The sequence below is a fragment of the Eumetopias jubatus genome, unplaced genomic scaffold (genome assembly GCF_037043125.1).
Source record: "Eumetopias jubatus isolate StellerSeaLion01/CBP00866 unplaced genomic scaffold, mEumJub1_p1.0 scaffold_160, whole genome shotgun sequence".
In the NCBI taxonomy this organism is placed as follows: domain Eukaryota; kingdom Metazoa; phylum Chordata; class Mammalia; order Carnivora; family Otariidae; genus Eumetopias; species Eumetopias jubatus.
The window spans coordinates 24,302-36,445 of NW_028274966.1; the positions used below are offsets into that span (position 1 = coordinate 24,302).

Sequence of the window (12,144 nt, forward strand, 5' to 3'; positions counted from 1 at the left end):
GAATCTATCACATCTAGAAAAGAAAATGTGTTTCCCATGAGTTTAAACCATTACCTAGACAAACACTGTTGTGTATCTGATAATTACTTAAATATTAGGTAAACAACAACAAGGAAGACGTGCTGACAAATCACCCCGGTCGGGCAGTATATAGAGGCCATGGCACAAGGAGACTTCCAAACTCAAGACCTTCACTTTCCTGGAAACCCACCCAGAACCTCCACCCTCTGACACCATGGTCGACTCCTGTTGTGGCTCCGTCTGCTCTGACCAGGGCTGTGGCCAGGAGACCTGCTGCCGCCCCAGCTGCTGCCAGACCACCTGCTGCAGGACCACCTGCTGCCGCCCCAGCTGCTGTGTGTCCAGCTGCTGCCGCCCCTCCTGCTGTGGCCCCAGCTGCTGTGGCCCCAGCTGCTGCGGGCCCAGCTGCTGCATCTCCAGCTGCTGCCGCCCCGCCTGCTGTGGCCCCACCTGCTGTGGCTCCAGCTGCTGCAGGCCCAGCTGCTGCATCTCCAGCTGCTGCCGCCCCGCCTGCTGCCAGACCACCTGCTGCAGGACCACCTGCTGCCGCCCCAGCTGCTGCGGGTCCAGCTGCTGCCGCCCCTCCTGCTGTGGCTCCAGCTGCTGCCGCCCCTCCTGCTGCATTTCTAGCTGCTGCCGCCCCGCCTGCTGTGGCCCCACCTGCTGTGGCTCCAGCTGCTGCAGGCCCAGCTGCTGCATCTCTAGCTGCTGCCGCCCCACCTGCTGCCGGACCACCTGCTGCAGGACCACCTGCTGCCGCCCCAGCTGCTGCGTGTCCAGCTGCTGCCGCCCCGGCTGTTGCTAGACCACCTGCTTGCTGCCCAACCTGCTCTAGTGCTTCTGCAGCTGAGTATCCTGGCCCACACCCCGCTGTCTTTCATCAACCAGTCTTCTTCAGGTAGTCCAACTGCGAGCTGAATCGTGAGAGGCCAACTGTCACACCTCAGTTCCGGCGGACTTTTCCAATGACTTGACTTCCAGATATACTCCCCCACCACCAACGCCCTCCTCCCCGCCTCCTTCTTACTAGCTCCCTCGCAAGGGAATACAGAGCTTGAATTTTCTCTGAGATCTCTCAACCAGCATGTCATCCCAATCACGCTTTTGGTTCCTGCCCGGTTTCCTCCTATGGAGATGATCCTATATCTTAAATAAACCTTAACGTCTCCGGGCATACAGATCCGAAGGGCATCGTGTCTCATTATTTTTCCCTCATGAACTGTTATCCTTAGCTGTCGATCGGAGTTCTGGTGTTCCCTGCAGAAAGACGAGTCCGCAGCACATGACCTTAGGATTTCCACCTCTACCCCCTCAGCACTCCCCATGCTGACGTTGACCCTGGTTGTTTACAGCAGGCACCGGGAGCTCTCTGCTGAGGCTTTGTCCAGATGAGGGAGGAAGCTCTCGGCAGGCCAGAGGTAGGGAAAGTAAGTCTCCAGGAGAAGTCCTCAGCCAATGGGCAGCACTTGGTGGGTGAGTGCTCTAGCCACTTTCCCCTCCAGTGGAGCCTGTGAGACCAGAGGTCCTCAGCCAGGACTGAACCCCAGGCGCCTACGGCAGTCAGCTGCTCTTGAGATCATTCTGGATTGGCTTCCAGCCCTTCCCTGGATCACTTCTCAGGTTCCCTACAGCCCTTCTTGACATCGCCTCCCAAACAAACTGCTTGCTCTCAAACCTCTGGGTTTAGACTCTGCTCCTGACGTCACCCTAACACCAGTGTTCCGAATCCCAGCATCAGTGTCCTCAAAACATTTCCATACAATAGGAATGGTGACAGTGATGGCACTCAACTCCTGATCTTACTCTCCACTGAAGCACTTAATCTTTTCATAGTATGCTCTTTCTTCTTACAGTCTCTGCACACTTGGTTTTAGACTATTAGTCTCCAATTACTAACAACATCATTCTCTCTATCCTCAGGGACAGGACACGCTCCCGTGACTAACACAGCTCACCACGTTAGGAACTGTCTCCCTAAAGGAGGCCTGTTTAAGGGGGACAGTCCCAAACTGTGGTTCTTACATTGCATTCAAAAGTCCAGAGACTAAAAGTGGATGTTTAAGGAAGAGCTCTCAGGACAAATCAGTAACAAACGGAGGGAAAGAAAATAGGGGTCTAAAAGGAACGAATGCAAACTGTGGTTTCAGTTCAATTCCACCCTCACGTTCTGACCCCACAGATGAGGGGTGTGGACTGTGTTACAGGCCTGCTCCCCTTGGAGGCAAGGCGGTTGGGCCTCTGTACTCCTACCTCACTTATCACTACCTGTGGACAACCCTTGGTGGGTAGAAAGGATGGAGGGGGCAGACTTCCAGGTGTGGCCCACCCCTAGGCCGAGACACAATTACCCACAGAACAGTGTGGGTGAACAGTGTGAGCCACGAGTCGTCCATCCTCTGCACCGGCGTGTGGATCAGGGCATTTATGGAAAGGGGATCCAAATGAATATCACCTATCTACCCCCTAGCTCTGCTCATGTCTATGGATTGCTCTCATTCACCTCACTCCACGTGGCTTGCCACAAATTCTAGAAAAACCCTCAAGAGGGGAGTTAGTGGGTGGCTCCTCTGCTCCTTTCCCTGACTTGCCTGGGGCATTGACCTCCTTCCCCACCCCTGAGAGTCCTGAGCCCATGGTTCCTATGTCCTCTTCAGGCCATACTACTTGCTCATCCGCGGCTGATACTGGGAATAGCATACCAAGAATGCCCCTAGACATCACCTCAATGCTCAACATCTTCCTTATGGCTCCCATAGCTCCCTTCTTTGCTTGACGATTTCATGGCGCTAGAAACCCAACGGGATAAGGTGGCAGCCAGAGTTTTAATACCAATCAGAATTTGACCATGTCCCCCTCCAACTAGCTTGCCTCTCTTAGAGCCATGACCCCTAGATGCACAGAGCCCACAATTATGGTAGAGGGAGGCACAAATTCCCCCAAATGGATCACCGGGATGAAGATAATGGGGAAACTTCTCCTTTCACTCCAACCTCCAGATCAGTGTATTCAAACAGGGGCCATGAAAGATTTTGGATGTCCTGCAGGCCGTTCAACTCAGATGCCATGTCCAACAGCCTGCCAACATATGAGTATTCCAGCTTCCCCCGGGTCAATGGCTATAGATTTTTGGGCAAGGACTGAGGAAATTCTGTGATATACACTTGCCGTGACCCTTCAACCAAGAACATGGGGTCTCTCCATTGGTGGGTTAATGGGTCTGAGAACAGCCTGAGGTCTACAGACTGTGGCAGGGATCACGACCTTCCATTCGGATCAATGACGTCAGCCTTTGTGTTTTTATTCTTCAGCCCTCCCAAATACACGAGTGTATGAGCACGCACGCGCGCGCGCACACACACACCCACACACACAAACACACTAAGGTGCACCCTATTTGGCTGTCTATATCCTGATTTACTTCTTTACTTTTTCCTTTATTTATTATTGATTGATTGATTACAGGCGGGTGGGGAGAGAGACCGAAAACGGGCGGGGTGAGGGAGAAGCAGACTACCCACTGAGCACAGAGCACCAACATGGGACTCGATCCTGGCACTCTGGAACCAAGACCTGAGCCGAAGGCAGATGCTTAACCGACTGAGCCACCCAGGTGCCCCCCTGGATGTCTATATCCTATCATGAGGGACACTATGCTCTATTATCTATATCGTAAGGTCCCTGAGGGTTACACATCATTCTGCCCCCTTGTCATGACAATGTTCTTGGCCATCACATAATTCCAGCCACGTTACTTCTTAGAGTTAAATGCTGCCACCTGGGCTCTGCCACTCAAGGATCTTATCATCCCCATTATGCCTAGGGAGCATATTCCTGGTCACAGCAATCCCAACACAAACTCTGACTATAGAGAACAGGCACTACTATCTCAGTGACCCTGCTGACACTGGTACTTGATGATTCCTTAATATCTTAGTAAACAGAGTGCCCCCAGATCTCTCCTAGGGAACATAGGCGGTTTGGGCTTTCTGGCTTTATGACTACATCTATTTTAGCACTTCTACTTCTCTGCACCTTTCAATTCCCCCCTTTCTCACCCATGGGTGCTGTGGTCCTAGATACATCCGTACTGCTTATCCACTCTTATGCAATATTCCCTCAAAATTCAGCAGTTTAAAGCAACACTCATTTATTAGCTTAGTTTCTATTTCACAGGGTCTCACACGGTTGCACGCAGGGCGCTGCCTGCCACTGCACGGGGCTCAGGTGAGGTCTCGACTGGGGAAGAAGCCGCTGCTCACGTCACTTACGTGGTCACTGGCAGGATTCAGTTCCTTGCGGACCACGAGGGTGAGGACCTTGCTTCCTTGCTGGCTGGTGAATGGAGATTGTGCTCAGTTGTGTGCTGCGAGGATCCCTCCCACATCGTACCTGGCTTCGTCAAAGCCCGTGAGAGACAGAGAAAGGGTTGGCTTGAAGATGAAAGTCACAGTCTTTGGTAACACAACCCCCTGATGTTGCCGTCTGCCACGGTTTAGAAGCAAGTTACTCGACGGGATGGAAATATATGAGACCGTGAACACCAAGAGGTGGAAAGCAACTTGAAGGCCTTCCTGGAGGCTGCCTACCAGAACTCTTACATAATACTGAGTGAAAGAATCAAAACACAGTTCTGGTAAGACTTCCCGTTAAAAAAATCAGAAACATATAAAACAAAACTATATTGTTTAGGCATGCATACCTAGCTAATAAAACCCTAAGGAAAATAAATGGAAAGGTTACTTGAACAATCAGCATGGTAATCATCTGGAGCTTCGGACAAGGATTGTGCTCGAGAAAAGACAGATCACATCGAGAGCCTTCTTGGTGGCAACAGTGTTCTATTTCTTGACTCCAGCTTTGGGTATGCAAATATTTGCTCCATAACTATTTTTTATCTTATGCTTGTATACTTGATCTACTTTTCAGTTATGTGCATTTTTCATCATTGAAAGAATTTTTAAAATTGAAGGTGCGCTGAAATGCATACTCTATTTAAGATTTAAAATGAAAGGTTACCTTGAGGAATGGATGGTCACCCTACCATGAAATTTAATGCTAAGATTTCAAATAAGTCTTGGTACTTCACTAGTACACTACTCACTGAACTAGTGATATATGCATCAACATTCGTGATTCTTACAGGCAGGAGCCACGTTAATGGTGCCACACCAAAGAGAAACTCTATATGCTGTAGGAATAGTGTACACACACACACACACACACACACACTAGACACACACATAGATGTAGAGTCTGTCTGATGTTCTAGATCAAAAGCGACATATGGTAAAAGGAAACATATTGAAGCAGCAATTGCCACTATGGCTATGGGCACGTTCCTAGGGGCAAGTGGGGACTTTCTGGTACCATGGAAATGTTCTATCTAGATACATGTGGGGATTACACGGATGGGCTTCTGTGTATCAAAATTTGTCACTGTGGAAGACTACCCATAGGATTTTTTGATTTTCAGTGTGTGTAAATTCCACCAAAATTCTAAACTCAATCATAAACTGTAAACAAGAAAACGTGACTAAATTATTTATTTATGAATAAATCTACGTCTTTACCAAATTGTCATCGTGGCTGATTCGCGTGAAACACAATTCTTTTGGTTAACTTACACTACTACGAGCTCTTTTGATGTTTCTTTCATAGTATATCACTGTTGTTTGTGTGTGTGGCGGGGGGGATGTGGGGGAGCTTTCTGTAATTGAAAAAGAACAGGGAGGAACTTGATAGAGGCACTTCCTCAAAGCATGAATGAACAGAATAAAGGAGTAGGTCTCTAAAGTGTGGTCCCTTGGCCTTGAGCATCCACAGCATCTGGGTTCTCGTGAGAAATGCCAAACCTCAGGCTCCCTGTGTAATCAGAACCTGTAGCATTTGTCCTGACATACTTAATAGGCCCTTCGGATGACTAGCGGCAGGCTAAAGTTGGACTATCACTCTGTGGGGAAGACGGAGAAATAGGAACTAAATGAAGTTACATTGACTAAAATCCATTCACATTTCAAATAGATCCCCCCAAAAGACATGTGCTATACATTTCCCAGCTCTGGAGAAAAATTCTGTGGAGAGGCACCTTCTGAGCATTTGCCTTTTGCTCCGTTGAAGAGTACTTTTCATTAAGGAGGAGATAAGAATAAAAATGAGGCTAAGTTTTTCGGAATCTAAAGATCACCCAGAGAAATGCAACACAAAAATATGTGACGGCGAAGTTAACACTTAATGAACTACGAATCAGGGCAGTGGCCGGAACCATACAGGTAACGGCCTGCCACGGCGTTAGGGTCGACAACGTGATCCAAAGACAGAAACGCCCAAGAAAACCCATTCCAGTGGCAGAGGTCAGCGAGACCACACACACATAGACAGCGGTCCCCTTCCTCATTGCTCAACAATGACCCATGATATAGGGCTCTTCCTCTTGTCTCATGCCACTTCCCACATGCCATACTATGCACATGGGATCTCCTCCCCGCTGATCATTGGAAGAAATGCACGACCAGAGGTATGTTGGCCCTGATCCCATCCTGCTAGGGGATACAGGAGGGGAGAGGAAGAAATGTAATTGCAAATGCCACCTATCACCTAACAGCCCTCTGCGGAGGAAGGGGAGGAGAGAGTGGTCCAGAAGATGCCAGTGGGTATGAGTCAGGAGGAAAAGCAGACCAGATGGAATCTATCACATCTAGAAAAGAAAATGTGTTTCCCATGAGTTTAAACCATTACCTAGACAAACACTGTTGTGTATCTGATAATTACTTAAATATTAGGTAAACAACAACAAGGAAGACGTGCTGACAAATCACCCCGGTCGGGCAGTATATAGAGGCCATGGCACAAGGAGACTTCCAAACTCAAGACCTTCACTTTCCTGGAAACCCACCCAGAACCTCCACCCTCTGACACCATGGTCGACTCCTGTTGTGGCTCCGTCTGCTCTGACCAGGGCTGTGGCCAGGAGACCTGCTGCCGCCCCAGCTGCTGCCAGACCACCTGCTGCAGGACCACCTGCTGCCGCCCCAGCTGCTGTGTGTCCAGCTGCTGCCGCCCCTCCTGCTGTGGCCCCAGCTGCTGTGGCCCCAGCTGCTGCGGGCCCAGCTGCTGCATCTCCAGCTGCTGCCGCCCCGCCTGCTGTGGCCCCACCTGCTGTGGCTCCAGCTGCTGCAGGCCCAGCTGCTGCATCTCCAGCTGCTGCCGCCCCGCCTGCTGCCAGACCACCTGCTGCAGGACCACCTGCTGCCGCCCCAGCTGCTGCGGGTCCAGCTGCTGCCGCCCCTCCTGCTGTGGCTCCAGCTGCTGCCGCCCCTCCTGCTGCATTTCTAGCTGCTGCCGCCCCGCCTGCTGTGGCCCCACCTGCTGTGGCTCCAGCTGCTGCAGGCCCAGCTGCTGCATCTCTAGCTGCTGCCGCCCCACCTGCTGCCGGACCACCTGCTGCAGGACCACCTGCTGCCGCCCCAGCTGCTGCGTGTCCAGCTGCTGCCGCCCCGGCTGTTGCTAGACCACCTGCTTGCTGCCCAGCCTGCTCTAGTGCTTCTGCAGCTGAGTATCCTGGCCCACACCCCGCTGTCTTTCATCAACCAGTCTTCTTCAGGTAGTCCAACTGCGAGCTGAATCGTGAGAGGCCAACTGTCACACCTCAGTTCCGGCGGACTTTTCCAATGACTTGACTTCCAGATATACTCCCCCACCACCAACGCCCTCCTCCCCGCCTCCTTCTTACTAGCTCCCTCGCAAGGGAATACAGAGCTTGAATTTTCTCTGAGATCTCTCAACCAGCATGTCATCCCAATCACGCTTTTGGTTCCTGCCCGGTTTCCTCCTATGGAGATGATCCTATATCTTAAATAAACCTTAACGTCTCCGGGCATACAGATCCGAAGGGCATCGTGTCTCATTATTTTTCCCTCATGAACTGTTATCCTTAGCTGTCGATCGGAGTTCTGGTGTTCCCTGCAGAAAGACGAGTCCGCAGCACATGACCTTAGGATTTCCACCTCTACCCCCTCAGCACTCCCCATGCTGACGTTGACCCTGGTTGTTTACAGCAGGCACCGGGAGCTCTCTGCTGAGGCTTTGTCCAGATGAGGGAGGAAGCTCTCGGCAGGCCAGAGGTAGGGAAAGTAAGTCTCTAGGAGAAGTCCTCAGCCAATGGGCAGCACTTGGTGGGTGAGTGCTCTAGCCACTTTCCCCTCCAGTGGAGCCTGTGAGACCAGAGGTCCTCAGCCAGGACTGAACCCCAGGCGCCTACGGCAGTCAGCTGCTCTTGAGATCATTCTGGATTGGCTTCCAGCCCTTCCCTGGATCACTTCTCAGGTTCCCTACAGCCCTTCTTGACATCGCCTCCCAAACAAACTGCTTGCTCTCAAACCTCTGGGTTTAGACTCTGCTCCTGACGTCACCCTAACACCAGTGTTCCGAATCCCAGCATCAGTGTCCTCAAAACATTTCCATACAATAGGAATGGTGACAGTGATGGCACTCAACTCCTGATCTTACTCTCCACTGAAGCACTTAATCTTTTCATAGTATGCTCTTTCTTCTTACAGTCTCTGCACACTTGGTTTTAGACTATTAGTCTCCAATTACTAACAACATCATTCTCTCTATCCTCAGGGACAGGACACGCTCCCGTGACTAACACAGCTCACCACGTTAGGAACTGTCTCCCTAAAGGAGGCCTGTTTAAGGGGGACAGTCCCAAACTGTGGTTCTTACATTGCATTCAAAAGTCCAGAGACTAAAAGTGGATGTTTAAGGAAGAGCTCTCAGGACAAATCAGTAACAAACGGAGGGAAAGAAAATAGGGGTCTAAAAGGAACGAATGCAAACTGTGGTTTCAGTTCAATTCCACCCTCACGTTCTGACCCCACAGATGAGGGGTGTGGACTGTGTTACAGGCCTGCTCCCCTTGGAGGCAAGGCGGTTGGGCCTCTGTACTCCTACCTCACTTATCACTACCTGTGGACAACCCTTGGTGGGTAGAAAGGATGGAGGGGGCAGACTTCCAGGTGTGGCCCACCTCTAGGCCGAGACACAATTACCCACAGAACAGTGTGGGTGAACAGTGTGAGCCACGAGTCGTCCATCCTCTGCACCGGCGTGTGGATCAGGGCATTTATGGAAAGGGGATCCAAATGAATATCACCTATCTACCCCCTAGCTCTGCTCATGTCTATGGATTGCTCTCATTCACCTCACTCCACGTGGCTTGCCACAAATTCTAGAAAAACCCTCAAGAGGGGAGTTAGTGGGTGGCTCCTCTGCTCCTTTCCCTGACTTGCCTGGGGCATTGACCTCCTTCCCCACCCCTGAGAGTCCTGAGCCCATGGTTCCTATGTCCTCTTCAGGCCATACTACTTGCTCATCCGCGGCTGATACTGGGAATAGCATACCAAGAATGCCCCTAGACATCACCTCAATGCTCAACATCTTCCTTATGGCTCCCATAGCTCCCTTCTTTGCTTGACGATTTCATGGCGCTAGAAACCCAACGGGATAAGGTGGCAGCCAGAGTTTTAATACCAATCAGAATTTGACCATGTCCCCCTCCAACTAGCTTGCCTCTCTTAGAGCCATGACCCCTAGATGCACAGAGCCCACAATTATGGTAGAGGGAGGCACAAATTCCCCCAAATGGATCACCGGGATGAAGATAATGGGGAAACTTCTCCTTTCACTCCAACCTCCAGATCAGTGTATTCAAACAGGGGCCATGAAAGATTTTGGATGTCCTGCAGGCCGTTCAACTCAGATGCCATGTCCAACAGCCTGCCAACATATGAGTATTCCAGCTTCCCCCGGGTCAATGGCTATAGATTTTTGGGCAAGGACTGAGGAAATTCTGTGATATACACTTGCCGTGACCCTTCAACCAAGAACATGGGGTCTCTCCATTGGTGGGTTAATGGGTCTGAGAACAGCCTGAGGTCTACAGACTGTGGCAGGGATCACGACCTTCCATTCGGATCAATGACGTCAGCCTTTGTGTTTTTATTCTTCAGCCCTCCCAAATACACGAGTGTATGAGCACGCACGCGCGCGCGCACACACACACCCACACACACAAACACACTAAGGTGCACCCTATTTGGCTGTCTATATCCTGATTTACTTCTTTACTTTTTCCTTTATTTATTATTGATTGATTGATTACAGGCGGGTGGGGAGAGAGACCGAAAACGGGCGGGGTGAGGGAGAAGCAGACTACCCACTGAGCACAGAGCACCAACATGGGACTCGATCCTGGCACTCTGGAACCAAGACCTGAGCCGAAGGCAGATGCTTAACCGACTGAGCCACCCAGGTGCCCCCCTGGATGTCTATATCCTATCATGAGGGACACTATGCTCTATTATCTATATCGTAAGGTCCCTGAGGGTTACACATCATTCTGCCCCCTTGTCATGACAATGTTCTTGGCCATCACATAATTCCAGCCACGTTACTTCTTAGAGTTAAATGCTGCCACCTGGGCTCTGCCACTCAAGGATCTTATCATCCCCATTATGCCTAGGGAGCATATTCCTGGTCACAGCAATCCCAACACAAACTCTGACTATAGAGAACAGGCACTACTATCTCAGTGACCCTGCTGACACTGGTACTTGATGATTCCTTAATATCTTAGTAAACAGAGTGCCCCCAGATCTCTCCTAGGGAACATAGGCGGTTTGGGCTTTCTGGCTTTATGACTACATCTATTTTAGCACTTCTACTTCTCTGCACCTTTCAATTCCCCCCTTTCTCACCCATGGGTGCTGTGGTCCTAGATACATCCGTACTGCTTATCCACTCTTATGCAATATTCCCTCAAAATTCAGCAGCTTAAAGCAACACTCATTTATTAGCTTAGTTTCTATTTCACAGGGTCTCACACGGTTGCACGCAGGGCGCTGCCTGCCACTGCACGGGGCTCAGGTGAGGTCTCGACTGGGGAAGAAGCCGCTGCTCACGTCACTTACGTGGTCACTGGCAGGATTCAGTTCCTTGCGGACCACGAGGGTGAGGACCTTGCTTCCTTGCTGGCTGGTGAATGGAGATTGTGCTCAGTTGTGTGCTGCGAGGATCCCTCCCACATCGTACCTGGCTTCGTCAAAGCCCGTGAGAGACAGAGAAAGGGTTGGCTTGAAGATGAAAGTCACAGTCTTTGGTAACACAACCCCCTGATGTTGCCGTCTGCCACGGTTTAGAAGCAAGTTACTCGACGGGATGGAAATATATGAGACCGTGAACACCAAGAGGTGGAAAGCAACTTGAAGGCCTTCCTGGAGGCTGCCTACCAGAACTCTTACATAATACTGAGTGAAAGAATCAAAACACAGTTCTGGTAAGACTTCCCTTTAAAAAAATCAGAAACATATAAAACAAAACTATATTGTTTAGGCATGCATACCTAGCTAATAAAACCCTAAGGAAAATAAATGGAAAGGTTACTTGAACAATCAGCATGGTAATCATCTGGAGCTTCGGACAAGGATTGTGCTCGAGAAAAGACAGATCACATCGAGAGCCTTCTTGGTGGCAACAGTGTTCTATTTCTTGACTCCAGCTTTGGGTATGCAAATATTTGCTCCATAACTATTTTTTATCTTATGCTTGTATACTTGATCTACTTTTCAGTTATGTGCATTTTTCATCATTGAAAGAATTTTTAAAATTGAAGGTGCGCTGAAATGCATACTCTATTTAAGATTTAAAATGAAAGGTTACCTTGAGGAATGGATGGTCACCCTACCATGAAATTTAATGCTAAGATTTCAAATAAGTCTTGGTACTTCACTAGTACACTACTCACTGAACTAGTGATATATGCATCAACATTCGTGATTCTTACAGGCAGGAGCCACGTTAATGGTGCCACACCAAAGAGAAACTCTATATGCTGTAGGAATAGTGTACACACACACACACACACACACACACACACACACACTAGACACACACATAGATGTAGAGTCTGTCTGATGTTCTAGATCAAAAGCGACATATGGTAAAAGGAAACATATTGAAGCAGCAATTGCCACTATGGCTATGGGCACGTTCCTAGGGGCAAGTGGGGACTTTCTGGTACCATGGAAATGTTCTATCTAGATACATGTGGGGATTACACGGATG

The 12,144-nt window shown here is 49.9% G+C and overlaps 1 protein-coding gene across 1 annotated transcript; it reads left to right on the plus strand.

Annotated features, from left to right (window-relative positions):
• The first annotated feature begins 235 nt into the window (after positions 1 to 235).
• Positions 236 to 11,183, plus strand: LOC148161553 (uncharacterized). The gene is made up of 3 exons (XM_088020774.1): positions 236 to 585; positions 7,198 to 7,373; positions 10,897 to 11,183. Exons 1-3 carry the CDS (start codon positions 236 to 238, stop codon positions 11,181 to 11,183), a joined length of 813 nt encoding a protein of 270 aa, XP_087876900.1.
• Positions 11,184 to 12,144: the final 961 nt, after the last annotated feature.

Coding starts and splice junctions, on each gene's coding strand:
- LOC148161553 (XM_088020774.1), top strand. CDS start 236: ATGGTCGACTCCTGTTGTGGCTCCGTCTGCTCTGACCAGGGCTGTGGC. Junction 586..7,197: donor TGCCGCCCCAGCTGCTGCGG/GTCCAGCTGCTG, acceptor CAGCTGCTGCAG/GCCCAGCTGCTGCATCTCCA. Junction 7,374..10,896: donor CTGCTGCCGCCCCGCCTGCT/GTGGCCCCACCT, acceptor TCTATTTCACAG/GGTCTCACACGGTTGCACGC.